At 44.9% G+C, this 18,398-nt stretch overlaps 2 protein-coding genes across 4 annotated transcripts; both read right to left on the reverse strand.

Moving 5' to 3' along the window:
• Positions 1-329: 329 nt before the first annotated feature.
• LOC133884970 (uncharacterized) lies at positions 330-3,974 on the reverse strand. 3 transcript variants are annotated; one of them, XM_062324589.1, is made up of 4 exons: positions 3,624-3,974; positions 2,556-2,709; positions 1,418-1,764; positions 330-1,341 (listed from the first exon to the last, which is right to left on the reverse strand). In XM_062324589.1, the coding sequence occupies exons 3-4, from the start codon at positions 1,754-1,756 to the stop codon at positions 640-642; spliced, it is 1,041 nt and encodes a 346-aa protein (XP_062180573.1). In that variant the 5' UTR covers positions 1,757-1,764; positions 2,556-2,709; positions 3,624-3,974; the 3' UTR covers positions 330-639. The 3 variants fall into 3 exon arrangements, with proteins under 3 accessions (XP_062180573.1, XP_062180571.1, XP_062180572.1); XM_062324587.1 differs by lacking the exon at positions 2,556-2,709 and having other exon boundaries at positions 3,624-3,973; XM_062324588.1 differs by lacking the exon at positions 3,624-3,974 and having other exon boundaries at positions 2,556-3,604.
• A 9,803-nt stretch (positions 3,975-13,777) lies between these two features.
• Positions 13,778-15,094, reverse strand: LOC133885728 (WRKY transcription factor 71-like). Its single transcript, XM_062325465.1, has 3 exons — positions 14,808-15,094; positions 14,560-14,697; positions 13,778-14,206 (listed from the first exon to the last, which is right to left on the reverse strand). The coding sequence occupies exons 1-3, from the start codon at positions 15,017-15,019 to the stop codon at positions 13,978-13,980; spliced, it is 579 nt and encodes a 192-aa protein (XP_062181449.1). The 5' UTR covers positions 15,020-15,094; the 3' UTR covers positions 13,778-13,977.
• Between the last annotated feature and the right edge of the window lie 3,304 nt (positions 15,095-18,398).

Here is an 18,398-nt window from a genome sequence, read left to right on the forward strand (position 1 = left end):
TATAAATTTTGATTTCTTCCTTTTTGGAAATTTCATTAATTACCCATTTGTATTTAGGTTATCTTCAAAAGTCTAAATACTCCCTGTGTTTCTCTATGTTTGTTCTAAGGGGGTAGGCACGTAATCCTGGTTGATTTATCGTTTTCTTTTGCACTGATTTTGGGTTTCCTTTGGTCTGAACGCAACAGTGGGCGTGGGTAAATATAACAAATGGAGGAAGTAGTTCTTTGAATGATCAAGATATTGTTGATACAGATACCAGACTGATCAAACATAAGTATGCAGCCATTACAATGCTTAGGTAACTTGAAGAAAGATGACAAATTCCAAAAACAGAACTAAATCTTAACAAAAACATGCCCCAAATAACATTAGAAAATTTCAGTTACCATCTACAACCTGGGGGTATCAGATAGCTAAAATAAGCCTTAAAAAGCTTACATACCCGAGAGGCTAACTAACTTGTCCACACATTAAGTTACATGATAGCTATCAAACTAATATTTACCTATTGTTTAAGCACAAGATGTGCTCAATAGTAAAACACAAGCTTACATACAATATGAACGGGTTCATCAGCAGACTATGCGCTCACTACAATGCAGCAGCAAGAACCTCGATCTGGATTCAGTTATCAAACTATAAGACTCCAGGTTCCTCTCCAGACAAGAACTTGCAGGCCCACGCTTCGAGGTACTCCTTACCCATGTTCATAAAAAAGCTTCGATGCACTTCAAACTCTGGCTTACAAAGATATATTCCAACTGATAACCTATCAGAAGGTGTCAATGAAATTTCTTTTAGCATGTTCCACAGAGGAGCATTTGGGTCTGATGTTGTTGCTGTTCGTACTGGTTTTGCAACACTGTCACGGATCCCCACTAAGGTAGTGTTCAACACATCCTTATTCCTGACATCACGTGTCACTGGAGCCTGCAGCTTTGGGCTCGACTTTGTTTTGCTGACTATTTTCAACTTCTTTGCGCTAGGCTTGAGAGCAGCCATATTGCTCTCGGCAAATGACCCAGACGGCTGCGCAGATGGTGCACTAGTACCTGACATCACTTCACAAGGCACCCCGCCGCTACTTGCTGCCACCTCATGATGGTCATCTTCACCCTCCAACCCTATTTTGTCGAAGTCTTCCCCATCTTGGTCCCCTGTTTCTGCACAAGTGGCCATAAGGTTCAATGCGTCCTGGGCTTCCAACTCTTCATTAGAATCATCAGCCGTCACAGGGTCTCTCATGCAGGCAGCACAATCCAGTTGGCCATCGTTAAAGAGATCTACCAGATGGTCCCAGAATGGAATGGGCTTAGCGAGAATAGCACGCTCTGCTATCTATACAAGAAAGATATTCATTAGCATGGTAGGAAAACAATGCAAAACAAGTCATTTCTAATGACATAATGCTTACAGGTAGACTAGCCATAGTGGAAGGAGGAAGTATAAGCATTTTGTGTTTCTTGCTAAACCTGCTCCCATTCTCATTGACATACTTGGTCACAATAATCCAAATCTCCTTGAAACGTCTAAAATGGCGATGGACCTGGTCAACAGAGAAAGTTGTTTTGAATTTAGCATTTACTGCAGAGGTGCACCAAACGTGGTGCACCTTCTTGAACTTGGTCTTAGGCGGCATTCCCTTCTTCTTCTCGAGGTACCAATCAAGCACAAACTTTGACATCACTCTGGGCCAATTTGTGGCTTTTGCCCTTTTGACCCTAGTATTGGTATTGCCTTCTCCTAGGTCCATGTTATGATCTACACGAAAAAGTTATGGTGACAGTAAGTAAGAAGATCCCTTCTTCTCAAGAATCAAGATGGTATATATTAGTACAGTAAATTGGTGGTACCTGTACAATAGATCTACAAGACCAAAACTACAAGGGTATATAAGGTCTGAAGGTCCACAAGACCTGACTGCTGAACCTCACTACACTATAGCACTAAGACTGCACATCAGCCAATGTTATTCAAATTTAACCAGTTCTCTAGATGACGTCAATACTTCTTAGAGGCTCTTTCTTTAAGAAGCACAATATTTAGGCCCAACAAGGATGCCGGTGTAATTTTCGAGAAAGGTTGTCATCTTCTCATAAACAGAGGTCAATCATACTTAAGATTATGTTCAGAATAGCAGAAAGTAGCAGCGATAATTGAAAGTCATGACTCATGACAAGTAATGCACAAAGTACTGGCAGCTAGTGGCTAGATCAATAATAAAAATTGCATTCAGCATTGTAAACTAGTACATAAGAACCAAAAAACCATCAATTCTCTCTAAATGTACGAGTCAGAGTCCTCCCCATCGATAATTGACCCATTACAATATCTATTGTCTGTTCACCTCTGCTTGATCTCTAAGACTGTAACTACTCAAATAAAACCTAGGAAATCCTTATACCAACTATCTTCATCATACAATATGCAATCTGACACATGACATTACAATTTTCACTAGGGTCCTGTACTGAAGGAAAAGACTGAGTAAGGATTGAAAAACAATTTTGCAGAGTTCAAATGCCCTCTTGCTTGTCACGCGAAGATAGTACCTTTGGTAAATTGGCAAATCTTGGAGGTGAACACCTGTGTGGCGTCACATGATAACCCCCATCTTCATACTTCTGTAAATGGTATTGGGAACATCTATATGTGGTAGTATACTAGACTTAACTGCATACCTTCCATCAGCTAAGTAGTACTAACCTACAACAAGTCAAAATAATCTGATGTTGTTGTAGTGCAAACGCCATTACTTATCTCACTCTCAAACTAACAAGCTTTCCATACCTTCAGGAATCTGTAATCTGTTTTGGTCTACTATGGCCCTTAGAAGTTATAGAACTATTGCGGCCAAGCAAAGCACAGTTTGGTTTGCAAGTTTTGTTCCTACTGTAATCAAAATGCCTCCATATACAGAATTTTTAAACACCCATAGCCATAGGACTTGCTTATTTATCTGGGTACTTGCCTATGTTAAGCAGACCACAAAGGATGATGAACGCAGCAATAACTATCAGAACAAAAACAGGAGCACAACTAAGAACAGACAAATATATTCAGTGAACATAACCAATGTGCAACCCTGTATTAGTTCACGTTTCAAAATTCACGCATGCGATGCAACAACCAGTTGTTCCCAATTAACTACCAAAAAATCAACATCAAAGACACCCTTAATTGCATAAATTTCGCTACATCTGATTGGAAAAGCTTGTCATTTAACAAGAAATCGCCAGAAAGAAAGGGAGTAACAACAATACATACGCCTCTCTAACAAGATATTAGCAAATCACCCCTATTTATCCCAGTGACTGAATGAAAATTTGAGCATTGTTTGAACAACATATAACCATTTAAGATTGAACAGATAATATAACTCCACCCAGCAGAAAATGGGACAGATGCCTTTTTAATCAGGCAGCACAAAAGAACAGTCGTAGCATTTGTATTAGGGAAGGCTATTGCTAACGAAAAATCTCTAGACCATGCTACAAAGATTCCTGGAATTGCAACGTATGAACCAAACTTAAGCCAAGCAATCAGGTCACTCGCCTGATTCTAAAAAAAAAAAAGCATTCCTTTGACGCTACGAGCAAGATTTCACGAATTGGATTCACCTGAGCCTTCGGGGCCTTCTTGGCCTCCAGACATCGTGTCAAGCGCCCGCCGCACAGAGATCCAAGAAACGGGAAACCCCGACGGCGGGTCGGCGATTGAAGTGTGAGGGAGGAAAAAGCTGGCTGCTCGGGTCCGTGAGGGGCAGCGAGCGATGGGAAGAGGGGAGGAGGAGCAAGCTGGAGGCGGTGCGGCTGCCGGCGGGATGTGGCCTGCGGCTGTGAGGCAGGCTGAGATTGGGGAATTTGGGGAGAGCCTCGGACAGGGCTCGTATGGCAGGTGGCGCCTGGTAGCTAAAGTTAGGCAAAAATGTGGTAGAGTTTGGCAAAAAAGCTTACCGGCACGTTATGTTTGGTTTGGAGCCATACATTGCTAAAGCATGACATGCCAAACTTTTTATGGATGATCGATTGATCGTCACAGGTTAGACAAACTTTGGTAAGAATTTGTGTTTATGACCCGTGAACCAGCGTGTAAAAAAGTCCAATTTCCTCTCCCTCTCTCGGTGCCAACCGAGCCAACCCGTTGGAACCATCACCCGCCTCCTCCTTATCCCCTTTTCAACCAAATATGCCGGTAGCCGCAACCAATTCTGTCACCCCCGTCGCCAATTAGGGCAATTGAACAACCAATTCTTTTCAACCAATTGATGACCCTGAATTGAAGCATGCCATCAAAACGCGATCAAATCCTAACCGTTTTTGCGAAGAAATCGCTGTCAAGTTAAGAAACTATCGTGCGGGCGCTATTAACCCTAGGCAGAATCAATCCAACCCCTCTTCGTCCTATAAATCCCACCCTGACCCCTCCCCTGTAACACCCTAAGTTTAGTATTTTAGAAAAATAACAAAATTCACTCCAAATTAAAACTTTTTCTGATTATTAAACTAGTATAAAATCAAGAAAAAATATATTTGATGTATATATACTCGTATGTATATATTCAAATGTATTATTTTGGCTAAGTAATTCAAAGAGCACCAAATTAATTTCTAAATTAATCGTTGCACTAAAATGATCATATGCATATTTTGGTTTATACCTTTTATGGTTCTTTGTGTGAAGATTTGCATTGAACCTCTCTCAAATTCAAATCTAATTCTTAGATTCCATTCATTAGAAGTTCAATCATTCAATTGAATCATCCGTATCCGACCCAATTCAAATTATTCAATTTGAATTATTACAAACTCATTTCAATTCAACTACATTCAAATTGGATCTAACATCCAATTTCTCTCTCAGATCTTTTCCCAAGATCTTTCCCTCTCTTACTCTTTCTAAGCTCTCTCATCTCTGCTCACCCTCTCACCTCTCTCCCTCTGATCATTCCATGAGCAGCATCACCGACCACCTTCTTCTTCGTTGCCATGCCTCTCTGATCAAAGGAGTAGCAAAAGGCAAATTGCCTTCCTCTCTCCTCTGATATTTCACCGAGCAGCAGCAAACTCCATCTTCTCCTCTGCTCTCCTCTTGCTTCACCTGCAAGCGATCATCCCCATGTCATATACAAACCTGTGCTCATCCTCTCCCACTCCCCACGCCATACACACAGGCACAAGCATACATACACACAATCATACATACAAGCACAGCAGCAGCACCGTGTCGCCCTCGGCTCTTCTTCGCGCCCCTGCAAACACACCAGCAGCCCAGCCACGTTCTGCCGTCGCCGGTGCGTTGTCGTTGATCTCCACCACGTTGTGGCCTCCTCCTGTGCCGCACTAGTGCGTCCTCCATGCTTCCCATCTCCGAGCCGTCGCCGTCGAGCTCTTTGCCCTAGCCCGCCTTCCACCTCTGCCCAGCCTCCAAGCCGTCGGCGGCCTCCCTCTGCTCGGTCGCGCTGTTCCAACAGCATCGTCGTCGTCCGTCCACCGCGGTGAGCTTCTCCCCCTCTCTTTTCTGCTCCCCACCGTCCCGAGCGCTACTGGCCCGTGCCATGCACGCAGCCATGCCACATCGTGCCATTGCATCACGTTGCACACCGTGCTGTCGCTGTACGCGCGTCGTTCTCACGCGCTGCCGCCAAGCATGCCGCATGCACCGTATCATCGTGCGTGCAGCCATGCCACTCCGTCAGGGGCATCACCATTACTGGCAGCGCCAAGATAGCCCTGCACTACGACAGGAAGAGCCTCGACATGGTCGAACTGACTCCCGGATCGCATCCCTTGACCATGCAACCCAGCGGGCTCAAGGCTGTGAGTCTGGACGACACCAACCCAACCAGGTCGGTCAGATAGGGGCCGTCCTGGACCCCAAATAGGAACTCGCGCTCATCACCTCCCTTCGGGTGAACGCGAATGTCTTTTTATGGAGTCCGTTTGATATGCCCGGAGTCCCCAGGGGTGCGATCGAGCACAAGCTATCTATCCGACCAGACGCACGACCAGTAAAGCAGAAAGCGCTTCGTTTCGTAGCCGACCAAAAGGAAGCACTTCGTTAGGAGATCAACAAGCTCCTTGAAGCAGGTTTCATATAGGAGGTGCAGTACCCAGAATGGCTGGCTAACCCAGCCATGGTCCGGAAGCACAATGGTAGGTGGACAATGTGCGTTGACTTCACCAACCTCAACAAGGCATGCCCGAAGGATCTTTTCCCACTTCCCTGAATCGATCAGCTGGTTGACTCAACTACCGGTAGTGATCTGTTATGTTTCTTAGATGCACGATCGGGGTACCATCAAATTAGTATGTATAGGAAAGATGAGGAAAAAAACAGCTTTCGTTACGCCCTTTGGTGTCTTTTGCTATGTAAAAATGCCTTTCGATTTAAAAAAGCGCCGGTGCCACTTACCAGCAGTGTATTCAACTCGTCCTCCGACCCCAGCTCGAATGAAACGTTGAGGCATACGTACACGATGTGGTCATCAAAAGCAAAACAAAGACAGACCTAATCGCAGATCTCCAAGAAACATTTGACAATCTCCGAAAATACCGCATAAAGCTAAACCCGGAGAAGTGCACGTTCGTAGTTTCATCAGGGAAGTTGCTCGGATTCCTCGTATCCCAGCGGGGGATAGAGGCAAACCTCGACAAGATCAGGGCAATCGACTAGATGCGATCCCCAACCATGTTAAAAGAGGTTCAGAAGCTAGCAGGATGCATTGCTGCTCTAAGCAGGTTCATCTCAAGGCTAGGAGAAAGGGGATTGCCACTCTTCAAACTCTTGAAGAAAAAGCGACGTCTTCATGTGGACGCCAGAGGTAGAAACGGCATTCCAAGAATTCAAAAAGTAACTCTCCTCCCCTCCCATACTAACCGCGCCTCGGCCCGACGAGGAGCACTTGCTCTATGTTGCCTCAACACCACAAGTCGCAAGCGAGGTCTTTATCATCGAACGGGACGACCTCCAGCGACCAATATATTACGTCAGCAAGGTCCTGTACGACGCGAAGGCTCGGTACCCACAGGCTCAAAAACTGTTATACTCCATCTTAATAGCATCTCGCAAGTTCAAACATTACTTCTAGTCTCACAAAATCAAGGTGATTTCCTCATTCCCAATTAGGGAAATTCTCCATAACAGAGATGCGACGGGAAGAACGGCAAAAGGAGCAGTAGAGCTCGGGGGATTCGACCTCCAGTTCACCCCCCGATCTTCTATCAAGTCCTAGGTGCTGACCAATTTTGTAGCCGAGTGGTCGTCCGTTGAGTCCGAGCAAGTACTGCGACCAGAGGGAGACAAGCACTGGACCATACACTCTGACCTCACCCACTGGCGACATCCTCAGGTACATAGTTCAATTATATTTTCTAGCAACTAATAACACTACCGAATATGAGGGCCTCTTGTTCGGAATGAGAGCAGCCTCCACACTTGAGATTAAGCGACTGTTGGCGATAAGGAACTTGCTTCTAGTCGTGAACTAGGTATAAAAGGAGTTTCAGTGCTCTGACCCGACGATGGCGGCATACCTCACCGAAATGAGGAGACTAGAGCGACACTTCATTGACTTTGAGGTCAAACACATCCCTCGCAAGGACAACTTCCTAGCCGATGAGCTGCCCCGTCTAGCTTCTTCTCGTCAAACTGTCCCGGACAGAGTCTTTGAAGAAAGACTCTCACGACCATCCACCGCGTTCTCAGGCCAAGGTGATGGGGATGCTCCGCTCAAAAATGGAGCACCCGAGGCAACACCTTTAGAGGCAACGCTTCCCTCAGTGCCATCGGCCTCGGGCAGCCATCATATGGTCGCCCTGCTCAATTCGCGTACAACCTGGATGCATTAGATCTCGGACTACCTTCAGAACCGAGCAGCCCCAAATGATGATGCGTCAGCAGAAAGGGTCTCGCGGTAAGCCCGCGGATACTCCCTGTTAGAGGAACGCCTCTACCGCCGAGGGAGCAACGACCTTTTATTGAAATGCATCACTCAGGAAGAGGGGAGCACAGTGCACTCGGATATCCACGGAGGCATATGTGGTAGCTACGCTTTGTACAACACCCTAGTCGAAAAAGTATTCCGGTAAGGATTTTATTGGCCCATTACCCTCCAAGATACCTATGAGCTGGTGAAACGGTGCGAGTCATGTCAGTACCACGGCCGAAATACCAACTTACCAGCCCAGGCACTGCATACTATACCACTCTTTTGGCCTTTTACTGTCTGGGGACTCGATATCGTGGGACCATTCTCCAAAGCCCCAGGCGGTTTTGAATTCCTGTTCGTGGCCATCGACAAATTCACTAAGTGGATCGAGGCCGAACTCGTCAGGAAGATCACCGCCACAGCAACAATTAAGTTCATATGAGGACTGGTAATGCGGTTTGGTAGTCCAAACAGTATAATCACGGACAACAGAACTCAGTTCACCAGTAGTGCTTTTCAAGACTACTGCGATGAGATCGGGACAAAGATTTGCTATGCGTCTATGGCACACCCCCAAAGCAACGGACAGGTCGAAAGGGCGAATGGGATGGTACTACAAGGCATCAAAACCCAGGTCATTGATAAGCTTAAAAGTTATTCGAGGCGTTGGGCGGACGAACTCCCTACAGTATTCTGGTCACTGCAGACAACCCCAGCCGGGCTACGGCCGAAACCCCTTCCTTCTTGGTCTTTGGCACGGAGGCCATGCTCCCCTCAGAAATCGCCATCCAATCACCTTGAGTTAGCAATTACTCGGACGATGACTAGGTGGCACGACGAGAGGATGACATAAACCTGATCGAAGAATTCCGTGATAGTGCTCTAATTCGAGCCGCCCGATATCAGCAAAGCCTCAGACGCTACCACGACCGAAAGGTACGAAAATGAACACCGGTTGTAGGTGACCTTGTCCTTAGGCAAATTCAGAATAAGTCAGGTCAGACACAAGCTCTCCCCCAAGTGGGAAGGGCCCTACAAGGTGGTCGATGTCACCCGGCCTAGTGCGGTCAGGTTGGCCATGGAGGAGGACCGGGAATTACACAACTCCTGGAACGTCGCCCTGTTGCACAAGTTCTATGTGTAGGGTCGCTCGAGGATAGGCCTATTTCTCTATTTTTGCAGGGCCTTCTAGACGAGCGTGGAATACAACTTGTAAGTTCTAAAATTCAAAAAAACCATATTTCCTATTTTGCAGGACTCCCCGATCAGCAACGGGCTCCCAACAGGTTAATTCCTCGACGATAGCATGCAACCACACTTAAACGGCTGTTACGGGATCCGCCAAACAAACAAATCCACACACCCTCACTTGGGCCGAGCGCTTGTTGCCACCAACGGGTTTTTGTCGAGCTATGATCCGTTTTACGCCCAAGAGCCTGGCTAGCAAGCGGAAGGGGACAAGGACGGGCGACTTGAAACCTCAAACATTTTCCGTTCATAAAAAGGAAGGAGTACAAACCAACTTGTTACATCCAATTGGACCAACTATCCTGGCACATGCCTTCCCTATCCTCCCTGGCTCAAGTAACTAAAGCGAAGTTGACAGAAAGAGTCCGTCGGACTCTCATCTCTACCTACCTCTGAATGAGTCAAGAAACCTCTTATACTCCTCCCTGGGGCGGCAGCTCACCGCTCTAGGGATCGGGCGACGACCTGCGTACGGGCCAGGGAGGGAGGCCGAGGCAAAGGCCCTGCTGGAGCTAATGACCGACCCCAGCGCACCCTGAAGACCTCTCTTCCTCTTCATCTGCAACTCTTCCTCGTCATCAATTTCCTTCTCCAGAAGGTCTCAATTGATCCACTCCTCATCACCAGAAATATCGATGACCTCGGCCGAGGGATCCACCCGAGCGAGAGAACAAGAAGGACCAGCGGAAGGTGCCCTCCTTTGGAGGAGCGGAAGTGTGATGGTTGCCAGCTCTAGTCTCGCAAGTGCCAGCCCCAGCCTCGCAGGCGCATCCTCAACAAAAACTGCCTTCGAAGATGCCTCGGCAGGCGGATCCGAAGGCGGAGGTAACTCCACCTCCACCAAGTCATCCAATATCATCGACCCCTCCAGCGATGAAGAAATGGAGCACGCCATGGCCTAAGGGTTTGCCTACACTACGAAGCGGAGCGCAAGACAGGATAGAAACGAATGAGCTCTAGGCACTGGAAGACCTGATGGGAGGAGGTGAGGCAAGGAGGTGGATCGGAAGGCCATCAAACACTCGTCTTTAAAAACCCACACCGGTGCGGCATTCAAAACACTCGAAACCCGAGGGAGCACGCTAATGGAGCCAAGGGTCCCTCAGGTCCAACTACGACCAATGTCTCTCCTCTCATCCCCCTTGTTTTTTCCCTCTCTCAGGACACTTAAAGCCTCCCCAGATGACACGAAATTCAGAGTCAAGCTTTAGGAACTAACGACATCAAACGACCACTCCTGGGGCAGACTACGTCTACCCGGGACCTGAGTGGCACAACTAGGTCGGACCATGGTCATAGGGAGGCTTGAGGGCTACTGTCAGTGTATTAAGTAAAGGGGTACCCTGACTAAACAGACTCCACAGGGGACCTAACAACTAGAGCCACGTACTCCCCAAAACCTAGTCGATCGTGCGACTATAGCGACCAGTCTAAGCCCCCGCCCGACCAGTCTCCCTATACCATCGCTTACACCCGTGACCAGCCTCACTGGTCACGGGATCAGATTTGACGCAACATGTCCAGAGTGCAGTCGCTAATATCCACTCAGGTGTTTTTCTTTTCCCAGGCACCAGGACTAGAGGACGAAGTCATGAACGACGCAGTTGGGCATTGTCACATCCCGTAGCACTAAATGCGGCAGCACACGGCGGATGGGACATTGTCAGCAACCCAACCAGACAAGTGGACGGGGTCGATGTTGAAGGGCCCTGTCCTGTCCCATAGCATTAAATGCTGTGGGATATAATTTTGCAGGACGGCACGACGGCCCATGATGGATGGGACGTTGTCAGCAACCCGACCAGGCAAGTGGACAGGGTCAGCACCAAAGGGGATTGTCCCGTTCCGTAGCATTAAATGTTGCGGGATAGAACTTTGTAGGACCGACACGGTAGCGCACGACGGATGGGATGTCATCGGCAGCCCAACCAGGCAAGTGGATGGAGTCGGCACAGAAGGACCTTATCCCTTCCCGTGGCATTAGATGCACGGCAACTAGACGCATGGTACCCCCAGAGCAAGTGAGCATGTCTGGTCCTCCATAATGATGGTCTGGTTTAGATATTAGGATGAGTAGAGGCCTTTCTGTTCGGACCCACATGTAAATACTCCTCCTCCTTACTATATAAAGGGACGAGGGCCTCGTTCCAAAGTAGAGGCAGGAGACTAGGAAAAAATATCATCTGTAATCCGCTGAGATCCTTCATAACATACACAAGACGTAGGGCTATTATCCTCCGGAAGACCTGAACTTGTATAACTCCTTGTGTCCCTTAATCCACCAAACACACACACCTGTTTGCTGAAACACTGCCCACACACTCACTGTCCAGCATACTCTGGAATCACTGTTAGGGATTTACCCTCAACAGTTAGATGCTCCTATCATATGATTAGTAGCTCCACAATCAATAATCCATTGTTTAGATTGGATTGCATATGCATGAATTTGAATGGGATTTCATACCTTGGGTTGTGTCATGAAAACTAGAATATCATTAGCGGAACCTTGGTTGGAAGCTAAGCCTTGTCAGAGTTTGAGCTTGGGTTTGTACTCCTCAAGAGCTTGCACATCTACCACTAGAAACTCCCCTTCTGGTTTAGTGTGATTTGCTTGATTCCACTTACCGCCTTGGACTCCCTCTGGCTAAGATCTTCCCTTTTCCACCCAGGTGGATAGCCATGCAACTTAAAACACTTCTCAATGGTGTGCCCATCCCGCTTGCAATGATCACAAAACAATTTCTTTTTATCTTCATCTCTTTGAAATTTAGATGTGCGACCGGTTTGTATAGAAAGAGCAGCACCGGCATCAACTCTTCTTTGATCGTCCACTCTGGAATGAGCTAGCCTTGTTTCTTCTTCCATCACATTAGAAATGATATCATCCAAACTAGGTCATTCAGGCTTATAGAAAATAAGCTGATGACGAAGATCAAATTCTTGATTTAAGCCATCTAGAAAGACTTTGCCCACAAATGACTAAAACCAAGCATGGTGAACAGCCATATCCTTCTTGTCAATAGGCTAAAAAGGATGATAATAGTACAAGTCCCAGTATAATTTCTTCATTTTACTAGGATACTCGGTCACAAACTTTGTACCGAAACTTTGTACCTTGCTTCAAGTGAGTCAACTCATGCATAATTCGAGTAGCATGCATCTTGTTTGATTTTCCTGAAAATTGTTTCTCCAAAGCAGACCATACTTCTGCAACCGTCTCCATGGTTTCTACTTGTTCACACACTGTTGGTTCCATGCTACCCAACAGCCACACAAGCACTCTATCATTGACTTGGCTCCATTAGCATCCTTCTTCGTTTCGACCTCATCAGTGACCAACAAACTCTCGTACCCATGAGAGCTCAAAATTAATCGGGCATAATGAGCCCAACTAATGTAGTCTCCTGGACCCGATAATTTGATCAGATTAGGCTCCAAAGATTGCTTAAAGTTTCGGCTTGCTGCTGTTCTAGCATTTTACTGAAAATTTTGCAGTCTATCGAACAATAGAATCCATGGACTTCTCTCCAGTAGTATCCCCCATGGCTCTCAATCGAGTGGTGTACTACAAAACTCAACAAGTGCAAGCACTAGTACTGCAATAAAAGAAAGGAGCAAACCAACTTGGTCAATTGAGCAGCAACAGCACCCAAAAAATTGCAGACTGATCCTTCGTTGTGCACAATCAGAAGAGGAGGATCCGCGCAGGAATCAAAGGTGCATCCAGGAACAGGCTCCAGATCATGCTCTCCTCTCAAACCATGTGCATACAGGCACGTAGGCACAGCACACAGCACCCCCAGCAGGCACACACTGTAACTGACAGAGACAGAGGCTAGCAACACGCAACAGGCAACAACGACAGCACCCATCGGCGTGATGGATTTGGTCTAGCACATGGCTGAACACGAGCCCAAGCCGTGACGGTGACCACTCCCGAAGTAGCGACGCCCGACGAACAGAGGAAGAACGATGGCTCCCTCTTGCACGGCAGCCGTTAAATCACAGCAAACACCGACACTGCAACTTGGAATAACACATGATTCACAGGTTCTGATACCATGTTAAAGATTAATCGGATGATTTGAGATGATTTGTTGTGTTAGGATTAATAGGAGAAGGAGCCGTAGGCATAGCAATGGAGAAACTTCTTTGGATGATCTCTCTCTCCAACCTTCTATGTTCTTTTCTTATCTTTTCTATATTTTTACATTTTAGTTTTTGACTTATTAATTACAACTATAGCCGTTGATTTTCACAGTCGGGGAAGGGCAATCAGTTCGGAAACCGACTAGACAAACCCTTTGGAACCGAATGGGATTATTGCCCTTTTTTTTAGTAGTGGGACTCAAATTACAATCATCAGGAGTAACTCCCTAATACAAACCGGTGCTTGTGCCCAAATTTATTGTTTATCTTGGTATCGAAAACGCACCAAACAAGTGCCACGACACTGATTTCAACATTTCCCTTTCATTTGTTTGTACTAATCGTTGAGAATTGCGATTAAAGTAGCATCCATTCAGCAACTGCATATTATATACACGTATATAAGAACTCGACGCCAAGATCATATCGGCAAAACGAAACAAAGGAATTAAAGGGCAAGTAAATAAACACGCAGTCATCATCACCATGATACATCGGAAGAAGGTGAATTTCTGTAGCTTAATTCTATTACACTTTAAAAATCTACAACTCCAAGCACGTCTCGGAATTATCCGGCCTGTAGCTCTCCGAACGTTCTTCCACTCTCATCCTACTGTGTGAGTCGCTGGGTCAAGGCTCGGATGTCAGAAGAGGAACGAGCCCGAGTAGGAGGCGGCCGACGGCGAGCCGCTGTGCGGCGGGCTACTGTAGAAGCCGCTGCCGCCGTACTGAGGGGCGGCGGCGGCGGCGGCGCCGGGGCTGGCGTGGTTGTGGACGCCGTCGTACGTGGTGATGACGTAGCGAGGGTCGTCGCGGTCCCTCTCCACGCGCTTCTTCACGCCGCAGCACTCCGACGAGCAGCGGTAGTAGTTCCTGCACGCATGCATGCGCCCATCAGAATCGGTTCGCCGATTCAATTATTTTTTTAAGTTACAAGAAACAAAGGACTGCCAAAGTTTCATGTGCATCCAAGTCTTCGCTCACCACTCGCAATCTTAAAAAAAATCCATACTAGAGAAGCACCAAGGAAGCCGGCCGAGTTCTTTTTTTCTACAATTCTCTTCTTTTTATATAAAAAAATATTTTTTCTTCAAACTCCCTAGAAATTGAACTGTTTTCGTTTGGAAGCCAGTTCTCTTTTTCTCTTTCAAACTTGGTTATTATCCCTCGAACTCGAGTGAAGTGACTTGAAATGTGCAGATGCATGTGTATATATATATATGTACCTTGGATTTGGACTGTTCTTGACTGCCTTCTTCCCGTACTTCCTCCACTTGAAGCCGTCGTCCAAGATCTCCACCTCCGATCTCGTTCTGAACCCAATCCTCCCATTCACTCTCGCCCTTTTCTCATCACCCCCACACCTAAACGCAAATCACCAAAGAACACAGGTAAGCAGCAGCAGCAACAAACTAGCACAAAAGAATTTCTAAAATCCAACCGCAGCAACTTAATTTGCTATACATATACGTACATATTCTTCCCGTTGCGATCATCCCCGGCGCCGGCGAAGATCGGTGCCGGCGAGTACTCAAATTGTTGAAGATCGTCGAGCTTGGCGGAGAAGGCGGCGTCGACGGCGGAGGCCGCCACCGGGAAGCTCGGTTCGTAGTCGGGCATGAAGGTCGATGAGTAGGAGTATGGAGTGAAGAAAGCTTCAGGGTTTAATCCTAGCGAAGCCGCCATTGCATGCACTAGCTACAATTGCACCACTAGCTATAAAGCTATCTAGCCGCCTTGTGTCTGAATAATATTTTTGGCGTGCAGGGCTTTGCTATTTATGCATCCAGCCTGCGAACTGCAAAGCTTCTCGGATCCTTCCCAAAGCTGATCCGAAGGTTCTGAGATGCGTCACATGTCAATTCCTTGGACGACCACTGTTTTGCTTTCAGAGATATGTCACATGTCAATTCAACTAAATGTGTGATATATATATATAGCCGACTGTGACCTGCACTTTGCCACGTATCAACTTTTTTTTTTTTTGTGAAAGACGTTTCAACTTTATATATGTACAACTGGACGTGAAAATATATATATTATAGTAATGTAGACTATAATGTGAGTCAATAGATGATGGATAAGTGGATTTGATACAAATACATGTAGTTTTTGTGCAAATTTGCTTGGAAAATTAAGTCAGCCGCTGCAAGTCCCACTTGTCAATGTCACAGGTACGTCTTCTTTATAAGTGAATTTTTCCTGAGATGTATATACTAATTTTTAAGATGTATATAATCCTTTCTAAATATTTATTAGAGGAGAAGTATGTACACTCAGAAGTAAAGATACGAAAACTAGTCTATACTCTCTGAAGTACATACTCTTGGCTAAATCCAGTGTTGATCCTGTTATAACTGAAGTATATACTACTTTATGATAAATGTATACTACTTTCAGATATATGTATATTTATTTATAAGTAAAGTATATATTTTTCTGAAATATATATACTACTTTTTAAGATGTACATACTCCTTTTTAAACAAATATTAGAGGGGGAGTATGTACACTGAGAGTACAGAAAATGTTTCCCCTCTCTCTTATATATATGTATATACATAACATATACATATACATATACATATACATATATGTATATGTATATGTATATGTATATGTATATGTATATATATATATGTATATGTGTATATATGTGTACAGCGAGTCTATTTTGTTCATATGTGCAGTTGCTATTCACATTGCGCACATCCCTAATTACAATCTGTAAACTGTGAGTTACAACTCGTTAGGTAGACCGGTTACAGCCATGCGTTTAGAAGTACATAATCGCAACCCAGATCGGCATGTGCACTGTGAGAAAACATGCATGCAGGGAATCTTTTGTTGATTCTGATAGTTAAAATGCAATATCTCTAAAATCACATATCTGATTTTTTATCCGTTTGAAATATATTGTTGGAAAAAAATATGCTTAACAAAATGAGATCCGTGAAGGCTACATTTTGATGAAGTTTTAGGATCGTAACGGAGTTACATCTATGTAAGTCACTCAGTTGCAATTTGTGCTATATTGTAGTTATAATTTAGATTGTTAGTTGTAATTCAGAAACAACCGAGTTATAACATGGTGAATAATATAGTTATAATATGGTAGACACTCTAGTTATAACAACATAGTTACAACATGGTAGACACTCTAGTTACGGCAATACATTGTCGAGTGAGTACTAAATTATAACATGATAGACAATCTAGTTACAACATGGTAGATAATCTAATTATAATATGTATTATTGAGTGTAGACTAGTTACAATATGGTAGACACTCTAGTTACAATATGTTAAATAATATAGTTACAACATTGCCGATTGCAACATGGTCACAATTAATTAAAATTAGTCAGCCTGAACAAGTAAATTGCAATCTCGCTATTTATATAGTTGTAACCGTTCTATGGCTATAGTTGCAACAGGTAACTGCAATTTTTTTTATGTTTATAGTTGTAACCTCTCTATGCACGTAGTTGCAACTAGTTGCAATCGCTGCTCACGAGGTGGGAACGCTCTCATCCAGTGGGCCCGCGGGGTAGTGGGATGATGGGATTCATTTGACCAGCCTTTGACCATGCATGGGTGGTGGGAGTTGGCTCATCGGGTGTTGTTGGTTGATAATAGGTGCATGTGTGCAACTCACACAGTCAGTGTGTGTACCCACAAAATAGATATGTGTATACAGTGAGTCTAAAATATGCATACGCGCATAGCAGACTCACACTGCGCACAAGCCGGGTGCAGGCACTTGAATGCACAAAACAAAAGAGCCAGAAAACCAGCTTATACCATGTCATCGACCATCCCACCCACCAGACAAGCTTGCATATAGAGAATCTTTTTAGTAGTATCAATCTTTAAAATGTCATATCTCCTGAACTACAGGTCAGATTGCCAATCCATTTGAAGCATATTGTTGAAAAAAAATATGAAAAACAAAATGAGATCCAAGAAGGCTATATTTTGATGAAGTTTTAGGATCGTAACAAAGTTACATCTATGTAAATCACCTAGTTATGCTTTGTGCTATACCGCAGTTACAACTTGAGTTGTAGTTGTGATTCAGAAATAGCTGAATTATAATATATTAGACACTCTAGTTACAACATCATAGCTACAATATGGTAGACACTAGTTACGATAATACATTTCGAGTGAGTACTAACTACAACATGGTAGGTACTCTAGCTACAACATGGTGAACACTCTAGTTAAACATGGTAGACAATCTAGTTATGACATGCATGATCGAGTGTGAACTAGTCACAACATGGTAGATATTTTAGTTATAACATATTGAACAATATAGTTACAACATAATAGACAATCTAGTTACGACATGCATGATCAAGTGTGGACTAGTTATAACATGCTGAACAATATAGTTACAACATTGCCGATTGCAACATGGTCACAATTAGTTACAATCAGTTAGCCTGGACAGGTAAGTTGCAATCTCGCTATGCATATAATTATAACCGCTTTATACCTATAGTTACAGCAGGTAGTTACAATCACTCTATGCTTATAGTTATAACCCTTCTATGCGCATAGTTGCAACTGATAGCAACCACTGCTCACGAGGTGGGAACGTGCTTAATCATCCAGTGGGCCCACGGGGTAGGTGGGTGGGAGCAGGTGGGATTGGCGTGCGCGTCAGAGTTTAGTTGGATGCTTGGTCAAGTGCACACACAGCATGTGCGTATTCTGCTGGTACGCTGCGCATACCTGTAGAATAGATATACAGTATATATACATACTCTCTATTAGGCGCTCAATGCCTTAAATAGTTATTTAACACGTGGCCGAGCACCACCTGGCCACACGTCCCCACGCCCTACCGACCCAAAACCATGGGTCGAACACTTATTTCTAGTGGAATCATTAAATATTACGGTTTATTCAGTAAATTTTCCTATTTCATCATTGGTGGAGCCATATTCCAATATAAGTTAATACTCCGTTTAATTGGTCACACTTCCGGTTTATTCACATGGAGATTTTGTTTTTCAGTTTAGATGGGTGTTTGTTCTAGTGGCATGGCTTTTTA

Source organism: Phragmites australis, chromosome 11, assembly GCF_958298935.1.
Source record: "Phragmites australis chromosome 11, lpPhrAust1.1, whole genome shotgun sequence".
NCBI classification, from domain to species: domain Eukaryota; kingdom Viridiplantae; phylum Streptophyta; class Magnoliopsida; order Poales; family Poaceae; genus Phragmites; species Phragmites australis.

Coding starts and splice junctions, on each gene's coding strand:
- LOC133884970 (XM_062324587.1), bottom strand. CDS start 3,657: ATGTCTGGAGGCCAAGAAGGCCCCGAAGGCTCAG. Junction 1,765..3,623: donor AGAAGGCCCCGAAGGCTCAG/GTGAATCCAATT, acceptor TTTTTCGTGTAG/ATCATAACATGGACCTAGGA. Junction 1,342..1,417: donor CCACTATGGCTAGTCTACCT/GTAAGCATTATG, acceptor TTTCTTGTATAG/ATAGCAGAGCGTGCTATTCT.
- LOC133885728 (XM_062325465.1), bottom strand. CDS start 15,019: ATGGCGGCTTCGCTAGGATTAAACCCTGAAGCTTTCTTCACTCCATAC. Junction 14,698..14,807: donor GATCGCAACGGGAAGAATAT/GTACGTATATGT, acceptor ATTTGCGTTTAG/GTGTGGGGGTGATGAGAAAA. Junction 14,207..14,559: donor AAGAACAGTCCAAATCCAAG/GTACATATATAT, acceptor GCATGCGTGCAG/GAACTACTACCGCTGCTCGT.